The sequence below is a fragment of the Mobula birostris genome, chromosome 6, assembly GCF_030028105.1.
Source record: "Mobula birostris isolate sMobBir1 chromosome 6, sMobBir1.hap1, whole genome shotgun sequence".
Taxonomy (NCBI): Eukaryota; Metazoa; Chordata; class Chondrichthyes; order Myliobatiformes; family Myliobatidae; genus Mobula; species Mobula birostris.
Genome location: NC_092375.1, coordinates 164,802,892 through 164,830,819, shown reverse-complemented (window position 1 = coordinate 164,830,819; position 27,928 = coordinate 164,802,892). Strand labels below are relative to the sequence as shown.

General features: G+C 41.5%; 1 protein-coding gene across 1 annotated transcript in view; it reads right to left on the bottom strand.

The window, feature by feature from the left end:
- ttn.2 (titin, tandem duplicate 2) overlaps nucleotides 1-27,928 on the bottom strand; it is a 391,135-nt gene that overhangs the window by 343,034 nt on the left and 20,173 nt on the right. Inside the window, exons 18-29 of the mRNA XM_072261778.1 lie at nucleotides 22,147-22,377; nucleotides 21,742-21,986; nucleotides 21,421-21,617; nucleotides 21,175-21,339; nucleotides 13,471-13,639; nucleotides 11,684-13,377; nucleotides 11,323-11,604; nucleotides 10,509-10,775; nucleotides 10,080-10,352; nucleotides 9,710-9,973; nucleotides 9,351-9,611; nucleotides 4,618-4,878 (exon numbers count right to left, since the gene is read on the bottom strand). Coding sequence (XP_072117879.1) covers nucleotides 4,618-4,878; nucleotides 9,351-9,611; nucleotides 9,710-9,973; nucleotides 10,080-10,352; nucleotides 10,509-10,775; nucleotides 11,323-11,604; nucleotides 11,684-13,377; nucleotides 13,471-13,639; nucleotides 21,175-21,339; nucleotides 21,421-21,617; nucleotides 21,742-21,986; nucleotides 22,147-22,377 — 4,309 coding nt within the window. The remainder of the gene's footprint in view (nucleotides 1-4,617; nucleotides 4,879-9,350; nucleotides 9,612-9,709; nucleotides 9,974-10,079; nucleotides 10,353-10,508; nucleotides 10,776-11,322; nucleotides 11,605-11,683; nucleotides 13,378-13,470; nucleotides 13,640-21,174; nucleotides 21,340-21,420; nucleotides 21,618-21,741; nucleotides 21,987-22,146; nucleotides 22,378-27,928) is intronic.

The window sequence follows — 27,928 nt, the reverse complement described above, 5'->3', positions numbered from 1 at the left end:
GTGTGAGGTGGTACACTTTGGAAGGACAAATTCCAAGGCAGAGTACAAAGTAAATGGCAGGATACTTGATAGTGTGGAGGAGCAGAGAGATCTGGGGGTACATGTCCACAGATCCCTGAAAGTTGCCTCACAGGTAGATAGCATAGTTAAGAAAGCTTATGGGGTGTTAGCTTTCATAAGTCAAGGGATAGAGTTTAAGAGTCGCGATGTAAAACTCTGGTTAAGCCACACTTGGAGTACTGTGTCCAGTTCTGGTCGCCTCACTATAGGAAGGATGTGGAAGCATTGGAAAGGGTACAGAGGAGATTTACCAGGATGCTGCCTGGTTTAGAGAGTATGGATTATGATCAGAGATTAAGGGAGCTAGGGCTTAACTCTTTGGAGAGAAGGAGGATGAGAGGAGACATGATAGAGGTATACAAGATAATAAGAGGAATAGATAGAGTGGACAGCCAGCGCCTCTTCCCCAGGGCACCACTGCTCAATACAAGAGGACATGGCTTTAAGGAAAGGGGTGGGAAGTTCAAGGAGGATATTAGTGGAAGGTTTTTTACTCAGAGAGTGGTTGGTGTGTGGAATGCACTGCCTGAGTCAGATGCAGATACACTAGTGAAATTTAAGAAACTACTAGACAGGTATATGGAGGAATTAAAGGTGGAGGGTTATATGGGAGGCAGGGTTTAAGGGTCAGCACAACATTGTGGGCCAAAGGGCCTGTACTGTGCTGTACTATTCTATGTTCTATCTCAATCAATTAATCAATAAATAAATAAAAAAGTGAGCATGGAATGGCATGAAGAATTAAAGTAGCAGGCAACTGGAAGCTCAGGGTTGCTCCTAGAGGGTGAACACAGATGGTCCACAAAGCAGTCAACCAATCTGCACTTTGATTCTCCAATGTAAACGAGATTACATAATGAAAACTGAATATAGTAAACTACACTGGAAGAAGAGGAAGTGAATTGGTACTTCACTTGGTAAGACTGTTTGGGTTCCTGGGTGATGGGAAGTGAAGAAGTAAAACAACTGGTGTTCCACACTGGTGCTTCTGAATTGTCTACCTTCTACTTGAAGCATCGCTTCCCCTCAGCCCTCAGCCATTGAAAAGAGAATGCTTAACCACACCTCAACTGTAGCTCACACCTTTCCTTATACCTATCCTCCTGAACAGAGCAAAACAAAGGTCCTCTAATCCTTACCTTCCACCTCTCCAGCCTCCACATTCTATCAATCATTCTTTATCATTTTTGACTGTTCCAACATGATTCCAGAACCATATACTGCATATCTTCAGCAATACACACAAAATGCTGAAGGAACTCAGGAGTCCAAGCAAGATCTATGGAAAGCAGTAAACAGTCAACGTTTCGGGTCAAGACCCTGCATCAGTGAAGGGCCTGAAACAATGACAGTTTGAACTTTTCCAAAGATGCTGCCTGGCCTGCTGAATTTCTCCAGTGTTTTGGATTTCCAGCATCTGCAGATTTTCTTCTGCTTGTGACACTGTATATCTTCCTCTCATTTGTTTGGCAACTTACTTTTCTGCTCATCCATCCCCACGAGGCACTGTCTTACTTTTCTTTGTAACCATATAGGAGATGCAAAATCTGTTATTTCACTTGTACCCTCCCCACCATCCAGGGCAGCAATTCACTTACATTTCTTCCATACTAGTGTACTGCATTCTGTGTTGGTAATGTGGTCAACTCTGCATTGGAAGAGCCAAATGCAGATTGGCTGACAGCTTTGCAGAGCCTTTTCATTCAATCTACAGAGGCAACCATGAGCATCCTGTTGCCTGCTACATTAATTTGGCAACTAAAAGCAATCTGGCAACAAAAAACAGTCAGTGGCCTCCTGTACTGTTATAACAAGGCAAGATGCAAGCTTGAGGAAGAGCACCTCACCTTCTGACAGGGCACATTGCAACCTACAAGACTTGGTATCAAATTCTCCACCTTCAGGTAGCTCATGTTCTTTATCTGTTTCAGAACTATTTCTGCTAGAAGTCATCTCTGATAATTGATGTTAGATTTATCAATAACACACATTTAGTATTATCCATTAGCACAGCCTGTCCTGCTGGATCACAGCCATGCTGTTTGCAAAACATCATGATTCTTTGTTAATAATATCATCCTCCATCTTCCCCATTAATACATTTGAACAGGATGCTTCTACAATTTATTCTTGTGGTAACTTTTGCATCACCTTATCATAGATATTCTATATATCCTAAGCATCCCTCCCTGCAACTTAAAACTAATTTTCTATTTTTCCCTGTTCTGACGAAAGGCCTGCCACCTGATAGTTTATCAGATTATTATTTAAATGGAGAAAGATTGCAGCATGATGTTGTGCAGAGGGACCTGGGAGCGCTTGTTCATGAATCGCAAAAAGTTGGCTTGCAGGTACAACAGTTATTAAGAAGGCAAACGGAATGTTGGCCTTCACTGCTAGAGGGATTGAATTCAAGAGCAGGGAATTCAAGAGCAACTGTGCAGGGTACTGGTGAGGCCACACTTGGAGTACTGTCTCCAGTTCTGGTCTCCATACTTGAGGAAGGATACACTGGCTTTGGAGGCAGTGCAGAGGAGGTTCATCAGGTTGATTCCAGGGATGAAAGGGTTAACCTATGAGGAGAGATTGAGTCGCCTGGGACTATACTCTCTGGAGTTCAGAAGAATGAGAGGGGATCTTATAGAAACATACAAACTTTTGAAAGGGATAGATAAGATAGAAGTAGGAAAGTTGTTTCCATTGGTAGGTGAGACTAAATCTAGGGCACATTGCCTCAAGATTCAGGGGAGAAGATTTAGGTCGGAGATGAGGAGAAACTGTTTTTCCCAGAGACTGGTGAATCTGAGGAATTCTCTGCCCAGGGAAGCAGTTGAGGCTTCTTCACTAAATATATTTAAGAAACAGTTAGATAGGTTTTTACATAGTAAGGGAATTAAGGGTTATGGAGAAAAGGCAGGTAGATGGAGCTGAGTTTACGGACAGATCAGCCATGATCATATTGAATGGCGAGGCAGGCTCGATGGGCCGGATGGCCTACTCCTGCTGCTATTTCTTATGTTCTAAATTAACTCTATTTCTCCTTCCACTAATGTTAACTGAATATTTTCTGTGTTTTTTCTTACTGCAGTTTAATTTGGTTTTTAGCTATTGGGTAACTGATTGCCCAATTTGACTGATTACTCTTTCAGATCACAACATAACTTTTTATTTGGATGTTAGATGCTCTCTGACACAGCAAACTGAATGAACATCAATGGCTTCCATTACACAAGCATCTCTAATTTCAGCATGCAAGAAACCTATATCTTAAATTTCATGGAGACATAAACATTTGGAGATGATGTAATTGCTGGAGGAACTCAGAAGGTTTACCAGCATCTGTGGAGGAAAAGGGATAGTAAATGTTTCAAATCGAGATCCTCCATCAAGATTGATACATTGTCTCAAACCAAAACTTCAGCTATCCCTTGTCTTCACAGATGCTGCTTGACCCACTGAGTTCCACCAGCAATCTGATAATGGCTTTAACATTTCATGGCCAAAGTTACCTTGGGAGCCATTGTAACTGTAGTTATGGGGAGGGGGGAAAACTACTGATTTTGGAGAGGGCATCTTCACTAAAGCTTAGATGCACCAAACAGCCCAGTATTAGCCCAGAATATTCAAAGTTCAAAGTACATTTATTATCAAGGTATATACCAACTATACAACCTTGAGATTCGTCTGTGTACAGTCACAAAACAAGAAACCCGAAAGAACTCAAATGAAAGATATTCAGAGGGCAATACTCCAAAATTAACATTAATGAGGAATAAAGACTTCCTTTAAATGTACTTCTTTGCTTTCTCCTAGCAACCCATCCTGCTTTATGGATCTTCCTTATATACTCAATCATCTCAAAGGGACATCCTGCCTAACAATCTACATCTGGGAGCAAGTGATTTCTACAGAACATCTGACTGACACAAAGGCTTGTAACACCTACCACCTACCACATAATATCTTGTTAAGAAAGAGAGTTCTTAGAACTTTAAAGAATTCTGAAGGCAACAAAAAACAAGGGTAAATCAAATAGTAACTAATTTAAAAGTGATAATTATTTTAAACATGATCAATTTCATGTTACAGAATGCTTGCTCAAATGTACAACATTTAATTAGCCAGCACATTCTCTAAAATGGCAGACAGAGCCAAATGACTGTTGTGTGCTGACTGAGATCATGAGTTAAATATGCTGCATTCTTCTTGTGAGCATTAGTTATGAGGGCCAACAACCTCAGTGATACATTCTCCAGTATGGCTAAGGTCTCAAATGTATGCACCTGCATTAATTACCATTTGTAGCAATTTAACATCTGCAGTACTCCAAAACTACACACTTCATAGCTAAATTTTACATTAGCTGATGTATTTTGTGATATAAATTAGATAATATGATTAAATTTTTAACTCTAATTCACCACTAATTTTCAATTAGTGAGTTCTCCTAATGGCAAACTTTATTTTCTATTAACCATTATGTTATATGCCAATTACATTACTTTTTATGATTATTAGATATAATTAAAATGTAAATGATTGGGGTAGAATCCTGACCTTCGACTTTAAGTTTTGCAGCAGTCTTAGAACTTGCAACTTGATATGAGTATTCAGCTGCATCTTCTGATTTAGTGACTTCAAAAATGAGACGTCGAGTGACTCCATCTACTTCACTTCGGATGATATCACTGAAGCGTATTGGTTTTCCACCTTTTAACCATGTGCCTTCAGAGAGTTCATTAGCAACTGCACACTCAAAAATAGCTTGCTGCGATTCAGCAACTGTGAGGTCCTTAAGTGGTCTGCTGATGGCACCACCTATAGATGTTCAAAATTATGGAAAAAATTAAACAAAGAAAGCCAAACAAAATTTCCCAAAATTTAACCATTATTCATACACAATTATACTTGTTGCAATGACAGTTAACAAAAAGAAATTCAGATAGAAATGATTTCACTCCACTCTTTAAGAGGGGGTAGCAGAAGAAAGGAAATTATGGGCCAATTAGCCTGACTTCAGTAGTCAGGAAGATGTTAGAGTCCATTATTAAGGATGATGTTTTGGGTACTTGAAGGCACATGATAAAATAGGCCAAAGTCAGCTTGGTTTCCTTAAGGGAAAATCTTGCCTGACAAATTTTTTGGAATTCTTTGAGGAAATAACAGGCAGGAAAGACAAAGGAGAGTCAGTGGAAGTTGTTTACTTGGATTTTTAGAAGGCCTTTGACAAGGTGCTGCACATGAGGCTGCTTAACAAAATAAGAGTCCATGGTATTACAGGAAAGATACTAGGATGGATAAAAGATTGACTGTCTGGCAGGAGACAAAGAGTGGGAATAAAAGGGCTATTCTGGTTGGCTGCTGGTGACTAGTGGTGCTCCCCAGGGGTCGGTATTGGGACTGCTCTTTTCATGTTATGTCATTGATTTGGATGATCACATTGATGAATTTGTGACCAAGTATGTGGCCGATACAAGGGGCAGGTAGTGTTGAGGTAGCAGCTAGTCTGCAGAAGGACTTAGACAGATTGGGAGAATGGGCAAAGAAGTGGCAGATGGAATGCAGTGTATGGAAGTGTGTGCATGCATTTTGGTAGAAGGAATAAAGGCATAGACTATTTTCTAAATGGGAGAAAATTCAAAAGTCAGAGTGCAAAGGGACTTGGGAGTTCTCATGCAAGATTCCTTAAAGGTTAACTTGTAGGTTGAAATGGTGGTAAGAAGGCAAATAAAATGTTAGCATCCATTTCAAGAGGACTAGAATATAAAATCAGGGATGTATGGCTGCAGCTTTATGAGGCATTCACCAGACCGCACTTGGGAGTATTATGAGCAGTTTTGGACCCCTTACCTAATAAAGGATGTGCTGGCATTGGAGAGGGTCAGAGAAAGTTCACAAGAATGATTCTGAGAATGAAAGGGTTAACATATGAGGAGCATTTGATTGGTTTCAGCCTGTAGTCACTAGAGTTTAGAAGAATGAGGGGAGATTTCATTGAAAACTATAGAATATGGAAAGGCTTAGATAGAGTGGATGTGGAGAGGATGTTTTCTATAGTGGGGAAGCCTACGGCCAGGAGCACAGCCTCAGAATAGAGAGTTGTCCATTTAGAACTAAGGTTAGGAGGAATTTCTTTAGCCAGCAGGTAGTGAATCTGTGAAATTCATTACCACAGACGGCTGTGGAGGTCAAGTTACTGGGTATATTTAAAGCAGAGGTTGATAGGTTCTTGACTAACCTGAAAGGTTATGGGGTGAAGGCAGGAGAATGGGGTTGAGAAGGATAATAAATCAGCCATGATGGAATGGTGGAGCAGATTCAATGGGATGAATGGCCTAATTCTGTTCTGATGTCTTACTGCAACCTCACTGAAAATGATATTTTGTCATTACTCCGCTGGTTTTGATATAAACAATGATACTACTTTTTCTCAAATGCTCTTAGAAAATAAATAACTAAATTAACTCCCCTTGCTTGGTTCAGTATCTTCCATTGCAGTGGCTTCTCAAAACGTCCAGTGAACTAATATCACTACTTTTTATTTTCTTCTCCAAGCTGGTCATCAAGGAAACCAGTTTATCTCAACTTCTCCAATATTTCTCCTCATCTCTTCTGATTCTCTCCTGTCAGAGTGCTTACTAATGTCAATTCTTTGATGAGTTTCAACTCTTTGTAACTTAATACTGAGAAAGTAAATCCAGCTCAACAGTTCTGTCACTGATTCCAATTCATTACCCAGTTAATACTGAAGCACAATATTTGCCATCTTGATGTTTCATTTTATATTGCAGTTAAAATCAAGACCACTGGCATTGAATGTGCCTCTATCTAAATCCCAGCACTTATGCTGAAATCTGTGGCTTTTATGCCTTTTCAACACTTTTCTTTCTGCCTTGTGTTCTCATTCTCTATCACCCAGAAATTTACAGTTCACTGAATATTTCTCATATCTTGTCATATAATAAGTGCATTTTTCCTCATTACTTTTGGTTTCGCTTGCTGAATTAGCTTCACAGTCATCAACGTTGATTTTAAAATCCTTATAGCTTTCTATCCCTCAATAACTACATTTAATTCCATGTCTAGATCTACATTCATAACAGTTGAACAATCCATGGGTAAGCACGTAATTATTAAGAGACTTCCAGAAAAAGAAGCAGAATGGAGTACTTTGTAAACTAAAAATATTTTCACGCAAACAACAGAAATTCTGCAGATGCTGGAAATTCAAGCAACACACATCAAAGTTGCTGGTGAACGCAGCGGACCAGGCAGTATGTCTAGGAAGAGGTAATGTCGACTGTACCTGTTCCTAGAGATGCTGCCTGGCCTGCTGCGTTCACCAGCAACTTTGCTGTGTGTTGTCTAAAAATATTTTCACTTCCTTTCTGTTGTCTTTTAACCTGAATGTGAAAGCATACTTGTCTTTGTCAATACTAAAAATTCCAATTCATTAACAGTTATACTGTTGAAATGAATTTTATCTTAACAAATTTGAAAAAGTTAGATTGCCTTGAAAATTAGATTCCCAAAAATATGTTGTTAATTAACAATTTCCTTTGAAGTGCATTTTACTTTAAGATATATTGTGAAATAAAGTATATATGACTTAAGTAAGTGATTTCGTTGTTGACAAATTTGCTTTTTTTTGGGAATATGGATTGCATTGTGCCATACAACATTTTTATATATTGAATAAAAGTTTAAGTTAGATTGTCTAAAAAGGAAGAAATGTAGAAAATGGAGAATTATTCAGTATCTATGACCTGTTATTTCTATTCCAAGAAGTAACAAAACAGGGACTTAGAAGAATAAAAAACATATAACTTAATCATACATAAATCAGAAATACAAAAGGTATTTCAGGTTTGCTCAAAATGTATCTTAGAGTTTGAGGAAAAAATTTAGTGGTGGTGAAAGGAATATAGGATGGGAACAGATTTCAGGAGAAAGGAAACAGAACCCTGAAATGGAAACATTGAGAGGGCTAATCTGTGGATTTTACTAAGTTCCACTAGCACTTGAATTTCTTCATTGTGGGAGTGATTTGCAACCCTCTCAGATGGAAAAGTGACAATAGACATGACTGCAGGATGCCATGATAGGGGCCAACTACAGGCAAGCCCTTCAGTTATGTAAGGGATCCATTCTTGAAAATAGTCTGTAAATAAAGTTTTCCAAACGTTTGAAGCGGAAAACTTCAAACAAGGTTTGATTAATATGAACATTTGTTTTATTGTCTTCCCCTGTGTAGTTACAAAGGCACAGGATCAAGACATCCTACTTCAATGGCCTTAAAGTATCAATGAATGTTACTTTGCTTGATAAAGCATTCTACAAGTGTCAATAGAAGAGATTTGCCTTTTCTGTTTCTAAATCATATTCCTTAATTGGCCTTCCACTGCAAACTAGCAACTGTGTTTCCAGGAATATTTATCTATTTGATTACTCTAGGACGATTACTTATGGACAATTTTTAATGACTGGTTGTCTTTTTAATAAACTAGCTGCTACCCATATTCCATAATTCCTGGAGATCTTAACATTTCTATAACCTTCCTGTCTTGAAAAATGCTTTAAAATTATGAGAGAACTTTATATAAAGTCAAATTTCCATATGTCAAGTCTTCCATAAAGCTGGCAGTGTGTTTTTATTATCAATTTTGAGAAACAGGTCAAACTAATGATCCATAAGGATAGCAAATAGAATATAAAAAGCTTCCTTATTATAAAAGAAAATATATAAGCAGAAATTTGAAAGTGTAAGCAATTGAGGTGATCAGTGATTGCGAGAAGAAAAGATAGCTGTGCTCTCATTTTAGAGAGAAAGTAACTCTGTACCAGGCTTCTGCTGGGAGTGCAAGATATCAAAACAAGTGTTAATAAACATATGAAAGAAAGCAAATAAATTGTTTTAAAGTATACTTCCGTGACATGTAACACTTAATATTTTATGCTATATATTTTGATAAAACTTTTTAAGCATGAGTAATTTAGTTTATTATCTTAATTGTATTTATCAGAATTAAGCAAAGTCTACCAGAGCTGTGATTAGCCATTTTAGCTTTCAACTAATCAAATTGGGGAATGCCATAAACATGTGTACTGCAAAATGCATGCAGACTATTTTCATCAAATAACCCCATCAGATAGAGTAATCTGGAAATCTGCAATATTGCAAATGCTTTCAATTTATTTCTCTGAAGAAGTGGTATAAACTTTTAATATACAAACAAAACTATTGTTTTCCTCATGGTTAAATCAACATGGTATCAATAACACCTTCATACCTGAAACTGTAAGATTTGCTTTTGATGTTTTTTCACCAGCCATAAATGTATATTCTCCTTCTTCATCTTTCATTACATTCATTACAGTTAATCTGTAAACTTTGCCTTTTGCTTCCAACTTGCATTTAGGGCCTGTTTGGAGCTCCTGGTTCCTAAATATCCAAGCTACATCAATTCCAGTATGAGACAACTCTGCTTCAAATGTAACATTCTGGGTCTCTGAGCATGTCATGTTGTTAAGTCCTCTAATAATTTGAATTCCTATATAAAAAGATACAAATCCAGGCTTTAGGAAAACAAGTTACTCGACAAACAAAAATGTAAGTTCTTAAACAACTTCATAATAATTCAGCACGTACTTTCAATGGTAAGGTTACAGCTTGTTTCAGTTTTGCCAATGACAAGTTTGTAGCATCCTTCATCTGAAGCATATGATCTGTTAATCACCAAGCGCTGTTTAGCCCCTTTTGCGACAGTTTGTATCCGGTCACCAAACTGAATTGGTCGATCATTGAAGTACCATTTCACAGAAGTAATATGTGCAACTGAAACTTTGCACTCTAAAACTGCTTTTGTTCCCTCAAGAGTTGTTTGATCTCTAAGAGGGATCACTATATCAATACCTGGAAAATAAATTTTTTTTGAAAATTCTTGGATGCTATGAAGGTTCTATATTACTTCATGAAAAACTATACAGATAATATAAAAAACAAATAAATGAATACTTACATTGTACAGTTAAATGTCCAGATGTTACAAGGTCCAAATCAGTGGCAATAAATGAATACCTGCCAGCATCTTCTTTCGTTGAATCCTCAATCAGTAACATGTGTGATGTTTTATCTATAACAATGTGAATGCGTTCATTTGCTTGGATTTCTTGGCCATCTTTCTGCCAGACACCGTCAACGTTTTCTTGAGAGAACTTTACTTCAAGTTGGGCGATATCGCCTTCACAAACAGACTGATCTCCAAGTTCTTGAAGGATAGTCACTGCACGTGCTACAAATAACAAAGATTGTTTTTATCAATAAATTATTCTGGGCAATATTACTAAACCTGATGAACATACAAACAATAGATTCTTTTCTTTAAACCACATATTAGAAAATACAAAAAATGTGCACCAATGTAATTTTCAATGTGAAATTAACTTACGTTTCATTTTCAGATTGCAACTTGTCTTTTTATCAAGTACTACAAAACTATAGCAACCCTGGTCTTCCTTGGCAACATCCTTAACTGTCAGAGTATGACGACCACGGCGAGCTGTGATGGAGTATTTGCTGCTGGAATGAATCTCTTTGTCTCCCTTATACCATTTTCCTTCAGCATCTTCACATGAAACAGCACATTCTAATTCACCCGAGAATGACTCTGGCACTTCTAGATCTGCAAGCTCTTCAATGAATTCAAGGACAGTTCCTATGTACAAATAACAAAATGCATAACTTTTAAGTCACTCCTTCATTTCACTTTTTAATAATACCAACTAATATTATCCAATTTTCTCAATGGGAAACAATGCTTATAAGACATCAGTAAGTGATAAGGTACAAAATTACATTATAAATTCTCAACACACCATTCTTTTAAATGGAACTGTCTGAAATAAGCTGTGATCCATGAACATGTTGTACGTCAGTAATATGGCAATGGGTATGGTACTTATTTAGCAACTTAAACTTGGTAAAATATTCCATGTAACTTCCCAGAAGCATTAGGATAGAGCTAAATACTAGGCTACATTAGGAAGTATTAGGACATTTGACAAATCAAAACTTGTGTAATCCTTTAAGAACTCCAGCCCCACCCACATCACTGCTAACTCATTAACTATCTACACCACAAGCATTAGAATTCCCTTTCTAAATTGCTCAGGCTACCTGCTCTCCTTCCTCTCACTCTTTGTAGACTGTCTGTTTTGAAAAAGGAATTAGAATATTAGTATGCAACTTAAGCCCTTTCTCACCTTCAACAATAAGATTAGCTGTTGATTTTATAAAAGGGTCTTCAGCAACAGCACAAGTATATTCTGCAGCATCATTCATATTAATGGTCAATACAGATAATAAGTGAACTTTCCGGTCAGAATGCATTCGGTATTTGTCACCAGAGGAAATTGGCACATCATTCTTAAACCACTGTACTTTAATAAATGGTTCTGATAATTCACACTCAAAAGTTGCCATGGTATCTTTCTCTTTTGCATTGACATCATGTAGCTCCTCAGTAAACGTGATTACTTGTTTAGCTGAAAATCAAAATAAAAACTGTAAATACCAAGTGATTAATAAACAAAAATCTACTGTTTAGTCCACAAATTTAAGTACCTTGTACAAGCAGAAAGGCATGGCTTGAGGTTTCTCCAACAACGTTGATTGCTTTTACCATTATACTGGCAGAATCTTCAGGTACAACATCTCTGATCACAAGTTCACATACATTGTCTTCAGGCCAGTACCAGTAGATCCTTTCAGTTTTTTCAAGCTTCACGCCGTTCTTAAACCACTGACATTCAGGGTCTGGTCTGCCTACTACTCTAACATGGAAATGACTTTCATCTCCAATGGCTACAGTCTGACTCTGAATGCGCTCTAAAATTTTGGGAGCTTCCATACTTGGCGATAATTGAATCTTATCAGGCTTAAAAGTTGGAATGGTGACAGTGCCTTCAGGAGGAGGCAATTTCTTCTCCTCCTCAGGTACTTGTTTGGTCCAATGGAGAAGTTCTTCCTTTCTTTTCCTCAGCATATCTTCATAAGCTTCATCCCGTCTGCGGGTTTTGAGTTCAACTGCTGTAATGGCTTCATAATAACCTTCTTCCTTTCTACGTTTAAACTTACTTCGCAATTCTTCAGTTTCCTCCGTTGATTTTTCATGAATAATTCTTTCAGTCTTCTTAAGCTTCACTACTTCTTTAGCTGCAGCATCTGTTGGTTTTTCTACTTTTACAACTTCAAAGAATGGCTTAGCTGGCTCCAAAACACCAGTTTCAACTTTCTGTTCAGGAGCTCGCCGCAAGATAGACCTGAAATCTTCTCTTTCATTGATTTCTAGTTTCACTGTGTGTTCCACTACTCCCTCAGGATTTTCTGCTGTAACCTTGACAATACCTGAATCATAGGATTTACAATCAACAATTTCCAGATAATAGATACCATCATAGCGTAGTCTAAACCGTTTGCTCTTGCGAATAAGTTGTCCATTAAGATACCAGTTCACCTTTGGTTGAGGATAACCGACCACACGGCACCGGAAACGAGCCGTTTCACCTTCCAATGCTCTTGCTGGTTCTGGAAACAAGACAATTTCAGGCTTTGTTTTTTCTTTTATAAGGTCTTCTACAAGACCTGTAATTGCCCCTTCATGGGCTATCCTTTCAAGTTCTTCAATTCGCTGCATTCCCCTTCTCCCTTCAGGTAACTGTGATTCTTCAACAAGGCTTTTTTCATCTTTCACAATGAGAGTAGCTGATGTCTGATCAGTACCATACTTGTTTGTAGCTCGACAGGTGATAATACCACTATCCCGAGGATATGCTACTTCAAAGTCAAGACTACAGTATCCAAATTCATTAATCATGCGAAGTCTATTGGCTGCAGCAAGGGGCTTACTATCGTGCAACCACTCAACGACCATTGTTGGATCACCAATTGGTGTTAGTCTGCATTCAAAATGTGCTGGTCCAAAACACTTGAGCCTCACAGAGCTGGTCTTCTTTTTGAAATGAGGTTTCTGCTGTTTTTCCTTATCGTACAGATCACCTTCCTCCCACTGTTCCTGACCATAACGCAGATGGAGAGGTTCTAATTCAGGAGCTGATATTTCCTTAGCCTTATACGTTCCTTTTGGAATTATTAATTTTCTCTCTGGTTCAGGCTCAGCATATTCAAGCTCAACATTGACTTTACACCTTGTGGTGTCACGGCCAGCTTTGTTTATAGCAGTTGCAGTATACCATGCAGCATCATAACTAGCTGCAGAATCAATTTTAAGTTTACCTTCTCCTTTCGTACCTTCAATCCTAAAATACAAGCAAGCAGAAATTATAATATGATAAATAAAATGTGTAAAATGCACATTAACATTAATATTATCAGAATTGCAAAATACTTACTTAATATGAGGATACTTGTGTGGAGCAATAATATCACTGTTTTTCAGCCATACAATATCAGGATTTGGGTTTCCAACAGCTTTTACTCCCATTGCAATCGGGGCACCTTCTTTAACACTGACATTTTTCAATTTTTCCAAAAACTGGGGTCTCAGTAAATGTTCTTTAGCTATTAAAAGAAGAGTTTTGAAATTTAAATTTGTATCTGCAGTAAGGCATACTCAAAATACAGTATAATTTGAAGATAAATTTTAGTAATTCTGTGTTCCATTTGCTGTGCAACAGAGATAAAGATCCACATTGCAAATACCATTCTTTCTACACCATTCAAGGATGCATGTGTTACTGCTAAAAATGCTTCCTTCCATCAAGTAAAATAACTTACAATTCATATGCATTTTATGTTGTGCATTTATTAGCTATTGACTCAAAATACTACAGAAATCTAGAAGTAGGACAATATCTTCCCATTATAGCAAATAATAGAGTCCCCTGACCTTTGTTTAGAAATACTTTGTGTTTAGTTTTGTCTTATTTTTCCACCGGTATTGTAGTATAATACAGATCTCATAAAGCAACCACTGGCACCTATTAATCTGCTAACCGAACATTTAGAAAGCGATTGGAGTTAAGTCTCCAAGTAACCATTATCTCACTTAATGGAGAAACTAAACCTGAGGAGATGAATGATCTTGTGGTGACCCACTTCCCAGCGCACTCGAACCGGCTCACAAAACAGCGCGCGCCAGCAGAGAGGCCGGCCCCAAAAAGGGCGCCAGGCCATCTTCACCAGCAGAGGGAAAATCCCGCGCGCGGGAAGGGTCTGCGAATATGCATTCCCCACAGCAGTCCCGCCAGCGAAGGGTGGGAACGGGAAGGCTTTAAAGGAGGCCACGAAGATTGAATAAACCTCTTTTTTTCGCAACTACAACTCACCAACTACGTGTCGTTATTCTAGCGCTGTGTGTAGCACACCGCTACATTTGGTGACCCCGACGGCCCAAACGATATTTGGACCAGAGATGACCGAGGCCGCATCTGTTCACGCAGTTTCGTTAAAACTGCCAAGCTTCTGGACGCTGTGACCTCGCCTATGGTTCAAACAAGCAGAAGCCCAATGCCACATTCAACAGACAACCTTGGATTCCACTCGTTACTACTATGTGGTGAGCTCCCTCGACCAGGAGACAGCTGCACAAGTTGAGGAGTTTATACAGTCGCCCTCGGAGGACGGCAAATACACAGCATTCAAAGCCCTGCTCATAAGGACTTTTGGACTCTCACGGCGCGAGCGAGCTGCCTGCTTACTGCAACTGGATGGCTTGGGAGACAGGCTGCCTTCGGCATTAATGAACGAAATGCTGGCCCTGGCTGAAGGACACAAACCCTGCCTCATGTTTGAGCAGGCGTTCCTAGAGCAACTGCCGGAGGACATATGCCTGCTGCTGTCCGACGCAGATTTCAGCGACAACGGAAGGTGGCGGCCCAGGCAGATGTGCTGTGGAATGCCAAGAAGGAGAGAGGGGCGTCCGTCGCACAGATCACCAAGCCACGTGTCCAACGGCAGACCAGACCAGGCCCGGCAGCAGAGCCTACAAAACCCGGCAACGGGAGTGAGGAGCCCAATGAACAATGGTGCTTCTACCACCAGCAGTAGGGCACAGAGGCCCGCCGCTGCAGACCACCCTGCAAATTCCCGGGTAATGCCAGGCTGCTGATGGCTACGGCAACTGGCCATTAGGACAGCCTCCTGTATGTCTGGGACAAGCAGTCGGGACGCCACTTTTTGGTCGACACGGGAGCGGAGATCAGCGTTTTACCTCCAATGAGTTATGAAACCTGCAACAGAGAACCGAGACCCACCCTGAGGGCCGCAAATGGCAGCACAATACAGACCTACGGCACCCGCACAGTGCGGCTACAGTTCAGCTCCAGCCAGTTCATGTGGGACTTCACACTGGCCGCCGTGGCCCAACCACTCCTTGGGGCGGATTTTCTGCGAGCTCACAGCCTGCTGGTCGAATGCCAGGAAAGCGACTAGTCCACACCAAGACTTTTCAAACGTCCTCCCTGGGTGAAGCCAAGTTGCCAGCCCCACACCTGGACTCCATCACGCTGTCCAACGACGAATTCACCAGGGTCCTGGCAGATTTCCCATCAGTACTGACACCGCAGTTCATGGCAGCCATGCCCAGACATGGAGTACAGCACCACATCCCGACCCAGGGACCACCCCTCCACGCCCGTGCTCGAAGGCTTCCCCCGGACAAGCTCCGACTGGCGAAGGAGGAGTTCAAGAAGATGGAGGAATTGGGGATCATACGACGGTCCGATAGCCCATGGGCCTGCATATGGTGCCCAAGGCAACAGGGGGCTGGAGACCATGCGGCGACTACCGCAGACTGAACGAGGCTACAACGCCAGACTGCTATCCTGTGCCGCACATTCAAGACTTTGCAGCAAACCTACACGGCGCAAGGATCTTTTCCAAGGTAGAACTCGTCCGGGGATACCATCAAATCCCGGTACATCCGGACGACATCCCCAAAACATCACTTACCACCCCGTTCGGCCTTTTCGAATCCCTCTGAATGCCATTCGGCCTAAAGAATGCCACACAGACGTTCCAGCGGCTAATGGACGCGGTGGGACGCGACCTGGACTTTGCATTCATCTATTTGGACGACGTCCTCATAGCCAGCAGTAGTCGTCAGGAACATCTGTCCCACCTCCGTCAACTCTACGTCCGACTGAGCGAATTTGGTCTTGCAATCAACCCGGCCAAATGCCAGTTTGGACTCGACACCATCAACTTCCTGGGCCACAGGATTACTAAAGACGGGGTAACCCTTCTGCACGCCAAGGTAGGCACGGTCCACCACTTCCCCCGACCCAACATAACCAAAGGCCTTCAGGAATTTGTGGGTATGATGAATTTCTACCACCGTTTCCTCCCCTCAGCAGCCCGAATCATGTGCCCCCTGTTCACCCTGATGTCGGGTAAGGGCAGGACATTACCTGGGACGAAGAGGCCGCAGCTACTTTCGTTACGCCTGTACGCCGAGCACCCTCCCAGGTGGCACGTGTTGGCGACTTTCTTCCTCCGGAGGGGATGCTGTCTTGCCGAAGATATGCAGCTACCGCCGGCGGGCGTCAGCCGTGCTGCTTTGCAGAGGCTGCCAGGCTTCTATCAGGACCTACTGAGAATCTGGAACATGGTTGCCTCAGGCCGGGAATCCCCTCCTCTGGCAGAGGGCGGGGTCCTGGCTGACCCTTGCCCTGCCTCAACGGATGTCGGTGCGGCTCAGGTGTGTGGATCGACTCAAGCTGAGCTGCTCGTCGGGCCCAGGCCCCGCAGCCTTACCCGAGAGACGAATCCACACAACTTGAGCCGTCTCTCATCGACACCCACAATCCCATTCAGGGATGCAGGCAGGAGGTACCTTTATGGGCTGTTGCTCCACACCCTCCACTTCCTAGCCCTTGTCCACCGTCCCGACACGCCATGGCGGTCGGTCTTCCCACCTGGAGGTGAGGGGGATCCCCAATGGAAGTCCCTTTACAAGGGAGTCCTCCCCATGCACCTTGGGGATCTCGGCTGGAGGGTGCTGCACAAAGCGGTGCCCTGCAATAAGTTCTTTAGTCTGTACACGGATCTCCCAGCCGCGTGTCACTTCTGTGGGCTAGAGGAGACCGTGTACCATATGTGCGTGGAGTGTGTGAGGCTGCAGCCCCTTTTGGCGTATTTGCGTGGGCTGCTTCTCGCCTTCTGGTTGCATTTCAGTCCCACCCTATTCATATATGGTCATCCAGTAAGGAGGGGGGCACAGAGGGATGAGGATGTCCTTGTCAACTTGCTCCTGGGGCTGGCGAAAATTGCCATCCGTGGCTCCTGGAAAAGGGTGGCAGGAGGTTCTCCCCGGGTGGACTGCCTGGCTATGTTTAGGGGGTATGTTCGTGCCCGAGTGAACATTGAAAAGGAATATGCACAGTCCACGGTGACCGTAGAGGTGTTCCGGGACCGTTGGGCTCCGCGGGGTGTAAATGCCATCATTGATGAGGATGGCAATATATTGGTTTAACATGTATTGTCTGTTTGTAGTGTAGTAAATATGTTAGTCACTGGTTTTGTAAATATTGTATAGCACCGACATTTGTAATAAAGAATTTTGTAAAAAGAAAATAAAAAAAAAAAGAATGGATGTTCCTACTGCCCTCACGGTGGACGCATCCAACACAGCAGTCGGTGGAGTGCTGGAACAACTCATTGAGGGTTGTTGGCAACCCCTGGCATTCTTCAGCAAACGCCTACGACCACCCAAACTCAAATACAGTGCTTTTGACCGGGAGCTATTGGCACTATACCTGGTAATTAAGCATTTCAGGTACTTCTTAGAAGGTAGGCCCTTCACCGCGTTCACGGACCACAAACCGCTTACCTTTGCATTCACTAAGGTGTATGATCCCTGGTCGTCCCGCCAGCAGCGACATCTGTCCTACATCTCCAAATACATGACGGACATCCGGCATGTCTCGGGAAAGGACAACGTCGTGGCGGACGCACTATCCAGATCTACCATACAGGCCCTGTCCCAGGGGGTGGACTATGCAGTGCTGGCAGAGGCACAGCAGGCAGACGATGAGATCCCTAGTTACAGAACTGCGATCTCCGGTTTGCAGCTCCAAAGCCTCCCCGTAGGCCCAGGTGAGAGGACTCTACTATGTGACGTAGCTACCGGCCAACCCCACCCCATCGTCCTGGCAGCCTGGCACCGGCGAGTTTTCAACTCCATTCACAACTTAGCGCACCCCTCCATCAGGACAACCGTCCGGCTGGTCTCCAACAGGTACGTTTGGCATGACGTCATAAACAGGTCAGTGAATGGGCCAAAACGTGCATGCAGTGCCAAACGGCCAAGGTGCAGCGGCACACCAAGGCTCCGACGCAGCAGTTTGAACCCACCTGCCGGAGGTTCGAACACATTCATGTGGATATCGTGGGGCCCCTGCCAGTGTCACGAGGAGCACGGTACCTCCTAACTATCATAGACCGGTTCACCGGATGGCCAGAGGCGGTCCCGCTCAACGACACCACCTCCAAATCCTGCGCCCGAGCACCGATCGCAACCTGGGTAGAACGCTTCGGGGTACTAGCCCACATTACCTCTGACAGGGGCGCCCAGTTCACCTCCAGCCTGTGGCCAGCTATGGCCAGCCTTTTAGGAACACAGCTACACCACACAACTGCCTCCCACCCACAGTCGAACGGACTAGTGGAGCGTTTCCACTGTCACCTGAAGTCGGCTCTCATGGCCCGCCTGGAAGGGCCTAACTGGGTGGACGAACTTCCCTGGGTCCTGCTCAGAATCCGCACGGTGCCCAAGGAGGATCTGCACACCTTGTCGGCCGAGTTGGTGTACGGAGCACCCCTGGTCGTCCCAGTAGAGTTCATACTGGCCCCAAGGGGGCAAGAGGAGGAACCTGCAGCAGTCCTGGACAGACTACTTGAGAGGCTCGGTAACCTGGCCCCCGTACCCACTTCACAGCACGGACAGAGCCTGACCTGCGTACCCAAAGACCTGCAGAACTGTAAGTTTCTTTTTGTACGACCGGGCGGATACCGGGCACCGCTACAGCGGCCCTACGAGGGGCCATTTAAGGTGATCAGGAACAACGGGTCCACATTCGTGCTGGACATTGGGCGGAGAGAGGAGGTTTTCACAGTGGACCCGACTCAAACCGGCCCATGTGGACTTGGCGCAGCCGGTCCGGGCTCAGGCACCGGGGCGCAGAGCCAGACCTCCCAAACAGAGGCCGATCCAGACTGTGGACATTGGGGGATGTATCGCCGGTTCTGGGGGGGGGGGTGTTTATGTGGTGACCCACTTTCCAGCGCACTTGAACTGGCTCACAAAACGGCGCGCGCCGGCAGAGAGGCTGGCCCCAAAAAGGGCGCCAGGTCTTCACCAGCAGAGGGAAAATCCTGCGCGCGGGAAGGGTCTGCGAATATGCATTCCCCACAGCAGTCCCGCCCGGGGAGGGCGGGAACAGGAAGGCTTTAAAGGAGGCCACAAAGTTTGAATAAACCTCTTTTTTTCGCAACTGCAACTCACCGACTACGTGTTGTTATTTTAGCACTGTGTGTAGCACACCGCTACAATCTATTCTTTTTGTTTTCCTATCAATGTAGCCAGTTGGAATATAGAGCATACTGAGTTTCTGTACAAAATGGCATTGGACCATAAGAAGAAGGAGCAGAATTGAGCCATTCAGCTCATCGAGTCTACTCTGCCATTCCATCATGGCTGATTTACTATCCCTCTCAACTCCATTCTCCAGCCTTCTCTCTGTAACCTTTGACACACTTAATAATCAAGAATCTATCAACCTTCGCTTTAAATATACCCAGAATTCACCACCTTCTGGCTAAATAAATCTCTCCTCATCTCTGTTCTAAAGGGATGACCTAGTATTCTGAGGTTGTACCTCTGGTCCCGGACTCCCCCCACTATCATATACATCCTCTCCATGTCTAAGGCTCATCGAGGCCATAACTTTTTTATTGTAATTAAATCTGTTAATATTCTCCAGTTAAACCAGCTAGGCAGCAAGAAAGTCATTTGTTGTCTGATATAGTGAGTACTGGAAGATAAGGTCTGACAAAATGTTAACCTTTTTAATTAAACAAAGCAGTTCTGCTGTCAGAGCAACACAACATATATCCTGTTCATAACTGGACAAAATATGTTTTTCAACTAGCACACTTATTTTAAACACAAAATACTCTGCAAATCATAGGAATTCTGCAGATGCTGGAAATTCAAGCAACACACATCAAAGTTGCTGGTGAACGCAGCAGGCCAGGCAGCATCTGAAGGAAGAGGTGCAGTCGACGTTTCAGGCTGAGACCCTTCGTCAGGCCTGAAACGTCGACTGCACCTCTTCCTACAGATGTTGCCTGGCCTGCTGCGTTCACCAGCAACTTTGATGTGTGTTGCTTGATACTCTGCAAATGCTGGAGTCAAAGCAACACGCACAAAAAGCTGGAGGAACTCAGCAGGTTGGGCAGCATCCGTGGAAACGAACAGTCAACATTTCGGGCCAAGGCCCTTCGTCAGGACTGAAGAGGGAGGGAGCAGGGGCTTATTACTTATTTTTTTTATTTAATATTCACTCAACAGTCTATTTCTCTCAAATTGTACTTGAAATCCTTCTACCATGATTCCATAGTCCCTTAGTGCTTTCAAAATAATGCACATAGTGGAAACTCAGTATTATCAACTAATTAGGTAACTAGCATCAACTAGCAATGGCATCAGTGCTGGACTCTGGAGCAAAGGCTCCCAGGTTCGAATCCAAGTCGGGCCACCCCCCCGAACATGCTTTCCATCCATGCCAAGTTGTGTGTTGAGCTAGCCACTCGGCCTCACAAAAAAAAAAGGGTCGAGTCAGGAATGTTCATACCGAGATCTAGTTACTCCGAAAGGAGACCAATCCTGACACCACACGCCAGATAAGAATGGCTGACTGTCTGGTGCAACACGCTAAAAAAAAGCATCAACTAATCTCAACTACTGATGCTGTTGTTCATCATTACTCTGTATCTGTCTTTTGCAAGAAATAATAAGCATTATTTCTGACAAAAGATTGGCTTACATATATTTAAGATATTTTAATTAATTAATATAATAAATTTTATCTTACCTTCTACAGATAAAGTCATAGAGACAGATGTTTTGCCAGCTCGGTTTTGTGCTACAACAGTCCATTCACCAGAATCAACTGGCAATGCAGGAACAATGATCAATGACTGAATTCCATCTTCTTTCACCACAATCTTGTGAGTATAGTCATTCACAATTTGATTTCCTAGATCAGATACATATTATATTAACTACTGAAATTCACTATATTTTTGGATTCATTAGCATGAGAATATATCATTCTTACCATTATGAAACCACAATGTCTCTGGCATGGGCCTGCCAACAACTTTCAGGTCAAATCTAGCGGTTTGTCCTTCAGAACATTTAAATGATGTAGGTTTCAAAACAAAAACAGGTTTGTACAATCTCTCAAGTTGAGTCTCATCTGTATCTTCCAGCCTACGTGCTGGTGACCGACTTGGAGATCGTGGAGACACAGAGCTAGAAAAAGGGAATAAGCAATTTTAATTTTGAAATTTCCATTTGGAACTCACAAACTGATTAACTTGGCAAAGTTCTAATTGCTACAGAATATGAAACACAATGAAAAGAGAGAATGTCTTACCGCATTCTTCTCCAAATTTCTGTTGTTGATAAATGAGTCTGGGTTGCTGGAGCACCAACAGGCTCTATGAACAATTTTCCAGAGCAAATGGCATTTCCTTTGATGTTGCTGGCCAACACTGTGTAAATGCCTTCATCCTCTGGCAAAACTGCAGAAATCCGTAACTCCGCTTTACCATCCTGAGAAGTCTCCATAACATAGTGATCTCCCTGTTTCAGGCGTTTACCATCTTTGAACCATACAATCTAAAGAAAATACAAAATGCATACCATCAAGATAAATTAAATATGTTTACATAAATTAAACAGTTTACCTAAGCTTTTCAAATTGTTAAAAATACATTTCATCCAAATATTCTGATCTTATATTGTAGCATGTTTGGTCTGTAATGCAAATATTATTTACCTTGGGCAATGGATAACCAGATACTTTACAAAAGAAGGTTACACCCATTCCATCAAGAATTCTATAACTTTTCACTGTTGAATCAAATCCTGGTTCAATGGATTCCTCAGCTGGAATATCTAATACCATTTCTTCACCATCTTCCTCTAGAAGCTCTTCCAAAGTAATTCTAATGATTCGGAATTCAATTTCTTTGATAAGTCTTTCTTCAAATGAAGAAATGTGGTACTCCTAAAAACATGAATAGCATTAATTTCAACTGATGTTAAGCCATAGGCTAAAATATGACAAACATGCAAAACAAACTAGCAATTATTTAACTAACAGTTACATAAGTATATTAAAATACACATAGAATCTAAACAGAACAATGAGAAATAATTTGAATATATTGATGTGATAAAAAGAGTACAGTATCCATACAGATTTTCAGAAGCATTTTGATGAAGATTTTACTCAAAAATTGTGAGAAAAATTGAGAAAACAAGGAAAGTCAGCAGCATAAATTAGAAAGACAAGGATGAAGTTAGTTAAAGGCTGTTGGTCATCTTGGAACCAAGAAGAGTTGGAAATAGTACTCCCAATTGTAATTTTGCTGTTGATCAATACAATGAGTCCATGATAATTCAGCATTCTTGGGACTTTAGTGGTGGTCAATCCCAATAGACTATTGAACATCATTCATATCAATACTCCTGTCTATCTTTAATTCACATTTTAGATGTTATTCAGAAGTACAATAAATAAAATTATACACTGCTATATTAACATTCCCAGTGGACACAATGAGTTTAAAGAGACTGTAAAACAATGCTGCAGTGAGCCTACTACCAAACTATTAGGATTTCCAAATAATCCTACAATAAATCATTCAGAGATTTACCATATGGACGATTGCAAATTAACAACATAAAAGTAGAGAGCTTGACAAAAAATGAAGAAGGTTAGCGAAAAGGATGTATGATAGTAGTCATAAAACACAACTGCACAATAAACTGTCATACATATTGGGAGAAATGATACACAGGGTTTATTTGAATTGTTATCTGACTAGCTTGCAACAATAGAATGCAATTTCCAACAGAGAGACCAAGCCATTTTGAGATCCAGACTTCAAATGGAAATAAAAGGTTGCCTTTCCAAATATCCTGATGCAGTTTGCCAGATTTAAAGTAAATCAACAATGGTTTTCATAAGGTTTGCCTGGCCGGTAGTAAAGCAGTTTACAGGGATGCATTGCAATTGTGGAAGGTAAGATTATGCATTAGAGCATTCCTCTTGGTTACCCAAAGAAATTGTTCAGTTAACATTCTGGGACTCCTTCAAATCTCTTCATGGTAAAATAGGTTAGAACGTGAAATCTGTAGGCTGCTACAAGTTTTGTCTTTGGAATGGCAACTGAAGGATCTACAGACTGACAAAGACTAGAATTGAATGTTAAATACTGTCAAGCACCTGAAACGTGCGGGTAGTTAGGCCACTCACAGGTAAGCCCTTGTAAAGGTAGCATGTCAGAATAAATAGGACAGTAAACCTTTCACCTCCTCTTTGAAGCCATTTAATGACATCAATTTCCGCAAATCAAATGAGACCATACATAAGACAGAAGCAGAAGTATACGGAGGAAAACAGAAGCTTACTTAATTCCTTAATAGAGTGAATTCAAATAAGTACTGAGGAAGACAAAATTAAAACCACAGTAATTTGATGATGTACATTGGAGTACATAGCACAAGATCAACGAGTAACAAATTCATGCAGAACATTGGTTAGGCTATTGTTGTAGATTTGAATGCAATTTTCGTATAGCCATTATCAGGAAGATAACAAAATTATAGTGAGCATTTAGTGCATATTCGATTGAAAAGAGGCTGCAGAAGTTGGAAACTAGAGCAATAATGAATCTATTAGAGGATCTCAGTGGTTCAAGCAGCATCTATAGGGAGCACCTCTCTCTCCTAATTGGTTCGATGCAACTGACATCCTTCAACACTCTTTCACTCTCCCGCCCTCCCATCAGTTTACCAATTTCTTCTGGCCTCTATACCACAACACCCCTTCTCCTCTTTATGCTGGCTATTTCCCCTCTCACTCTCAGTCCTGCTGCAAGTGTTTGACACGAAGTCGATAATTCCTTTCTCCTAACAGAAGCTGCTTGACCCACGGAATTCCTCCCGCAAAGTCCTTGTTGCACTAATGTTAGAAATGGGAACTCAGATATGGTGAGAGAATGGTGACCTATAGATGTTCTAAATGAATCCGAGATAATTCTGATAACAGGTTATTGTCCTGAAATGATATTTCCTTGTCTCTCTCAAAAGATGTACGTCAAACTATTGTGCTGAAAAACCTGCCACATTATCTGTGCATGCATCAAGAAATGAGTTAGAAAAAATAAAAGTAGTTAAAATTTGTTTTTCTTCTTCATTTTGCATTTATTTATTTAATTTCCCCCTATATAAAGAATGAATTTTGTTTTGGATATCTATAAGGGCAAATTATGTAATCCGAATGCTGATAATGTGGGGTTTGCTAGCATTTTGGCTATTGATCTTGTATGATGCTAACACAACTTAGAGGACAAATATATTATGCAGCATAATGAGTCTCCAGGCTTTAGCTACCATTTAATATTGTATCCCTATAGTCTTTATTGTCTAAGTATTAACCAAACATTCAATTACACTTTTTTTTGTGTACTAAAAAATGCGCAACTAGAGAGAAAAAATCAACTGAAGGAGAAACATTTTGAAAGGGTGAAGGTTTGGCTTTGAGAAGAGTCTTAAATGTGGTGAGGGAGTCAAGACTCAGAGAGACTTTTGGTCCAGGTGGTTGAAGCTACAGCTGTGATTGTGTGAAAGTTCAGGAACTTTACTTGGGAGTTCAGAAAAAGCAACAGTTTGATTGATATAATTTGGTCTAAGTGGTAATGGAAAGATGTAGAAGCTACAGTGGAAAGTTTTGGAAAATATCCTTAGTTAAACAGTTCAGAGCTGTGATAAGGTTGTGTAATTTTCCTTTAATTGGTGCAGTTGTTGGGGAAGGTAGAATAATTGCGAAACAGATACATTGTTAGATATATGAAATAAAAACAGAAAATTCAGGAAATAATAAGTCATGAAGCATGTGTTGAAGAAGAAACTAGAGTGAGTGTTTCAGGATGAAGATCTTACATCAGTTCTAAAACAACTTCTTTTATAGTGCAGCAGTCCCTTGGTCTATCAGTGCCTAGGTTTCAGAGATAACATAACATGGTAACTCTACTTCACTTTTATTGACCTTTTTGGAATGAATTTATTCTTACCAAAGTTTAGCTGTAAAGAAGTAAAGAGGAAAGAGTTCATGGAGTGGATATCGTGGGTTAGATGAGAATGAGTTTTAGACTGAAAGTTTAGAATGCAATTTTGAAAGAAATGGCTGCAAATGCTTGGCAGTTAGTGGTTCATCTATGGAGATTGATAAGGAGATATAACTTCAGGGCAGGTTTTATTTGCCCAGGGAGTTATCATGTCAAACAGGTTTTATTTGCCCAAGAGTTTCCCATGGTATTTGCCCTCAAGATGTTTAAAACATCAACATCTTTGCCATGATTATCTTCAACACTGGTACCCTATAAGGCTTCATCTACAGTCCCTACTTTACTTCCAAAACACTGACAGCTGCGTGGCCAAATACTATTCTAACTCCATTTACAAGTTTACACATGACACCACCCTAGTGGGCTGAATCTCAAAAACTGATAAGTCTTACTACAGGAAAAGAACCTAGCAGCATGGTGTTATGACACCAACCTTTCCTTCAATGTCATCAAAGCAAAAGGTTTAACTTCACGAAGGGGAAACAGTGCACCTACTTCTACATATATGAGTGATGCTGGGGTAGCAAGGGTTGACAGCTTCAAGTTCCTAGGAGTGAACATCACCAACAGCTTGTTCTAGTCCCACCACATAGATGCCACAACCAAAAATGCTCACCAGCGCCTCTACTTCCTTCGGAGGCTAAAAATTTTAGCATGACCCTTTTGACCCTCACCAAATTTTATCAATGCACCACAGAAAGCATCATGGTTTGGCACAGCAATTACTTTTCCTGTGACCACAAGGAACCACAGAAAGTTGAAGACACAGCTCAACATATTATGGAAACCAGCTTCCTCTCCGTTGACTCTCTCCATACTCGTTGCTGGCTCATCAGGACAGGTCTCGGCCCGAAACATCGACTATTTATTTTGCAGCATAGATGCTGCCTGGCATGCTGAGTTCCCCCAACATTTAGTGTAAGTTACTTTATTAGAGTCATTGAGTCACAGAACACTACAGCACAGAAACAGACCCGTCGGCCCATCTAATCCATGCTGAACTGTTATTCCGCCTTGTACAATCAAAACGCATCTGGACTTCCATACCCCTCCCATTCATGTACCTATCCAAATTTCTCTTAAATGTTGAAATCAAACCTGCATTCGCCACTTCCTCTGGTAGCTCATTCCATTCTCCCCACCTTCTGAGTGAAGAATGTTCATTGAACAACCCCTCAGGTTCCTTTACATATTTCACCTTTCACCCTTAATTATGACCTCTCTTTCTAGTCTCACCCAATTTCAGTGGGAAAGCCTGCTTGCATTTACCCTATTCTTCGTTCTGTTACTGCTTTTCCCTTGTACAAACTCAATGTGCTGATGTGGTAAAATGTGGATAACATGGAAAACAAAGTTTTTTAAACTGTAGCTGGGCGACCAGTTTACAAATAGAACCAACAAATTTAAATGCAAGTTGTAAACCAAAACTGAAGGCTAGAAGATGAGAAAAGAAAGCTCAAATGGCTGAAGATGCTTTCCATGGGGTGGAGTTTGTTAGGTGTGTTCAGGAAGGTTTCTTGACACAATATGTAGATAAGCCTACAAGAGGAGAGGCTGTACTTGATATGGTACTGGGAAATGAACCTGGTCAGGTGTCAGATCTCTCAGTGGGAGAGCATTCTGGAGATAGTGATCACAATTCTAACTTTACCATAGCATTGGAGAGGGATAGGAACAGACAAGTTAGGAAAGTATTTAATTGGAGAAAGGGGAAATATGAGGCTATCAGGCAGGGATTTGGAAGCATAATTTGGGAACAGATGTTATCAGGGAAATGTACGGAAGAAATGTGGCAAATGTTCAGGGGATATTTGCGTGGAATTCTGCATAGGTACATTCCAATGAGACAGGGAAAGGATGGCAGGGTACAGGAACCGTGGTGTACAAAGGATGTTGTAAATCTAATCAAGAAGAAAAGAAAAGCTTACGAAAAGTTCAAAAACCTAGGTAATGATAGAAATCTAGAAGATTATAAGGCTAGCAGGAAGAAGTTTAAGAATGAAATTAGGAGAGCCAGAAGGGGCCAAGAGAAGGCATTGGAAGACAGGATTAAAGAAAACCCCAAGGCATTCTATAAGTATGTGAAGAGCAAGAGGATAGGACGTGAGAGAATGGGACCAATCAAGTGTGACAGTAGAAAAGCGTGTATGGAACCGGAGGAGACAGCAGAGGTACTTAATGAGTACTTTGCTTCAGTTTTCACTATGGAAAAAGATCTTGGCGATTGTTGGGATAACTTACAGCAGACTGAAAAACTTGAGCATGTAGATATTAAGAAAGAGGACGTGCTGGAGCTTTTGGAAAGCATCAAGTCAAGTCAAATTTATTTATATAGCACATTTAAAAACAACCCACGTTGACCAAAGTGCTGTACAGATCAGAGCAGAATAGCTAAAATTACAAATACGAAAAACACAGACATAA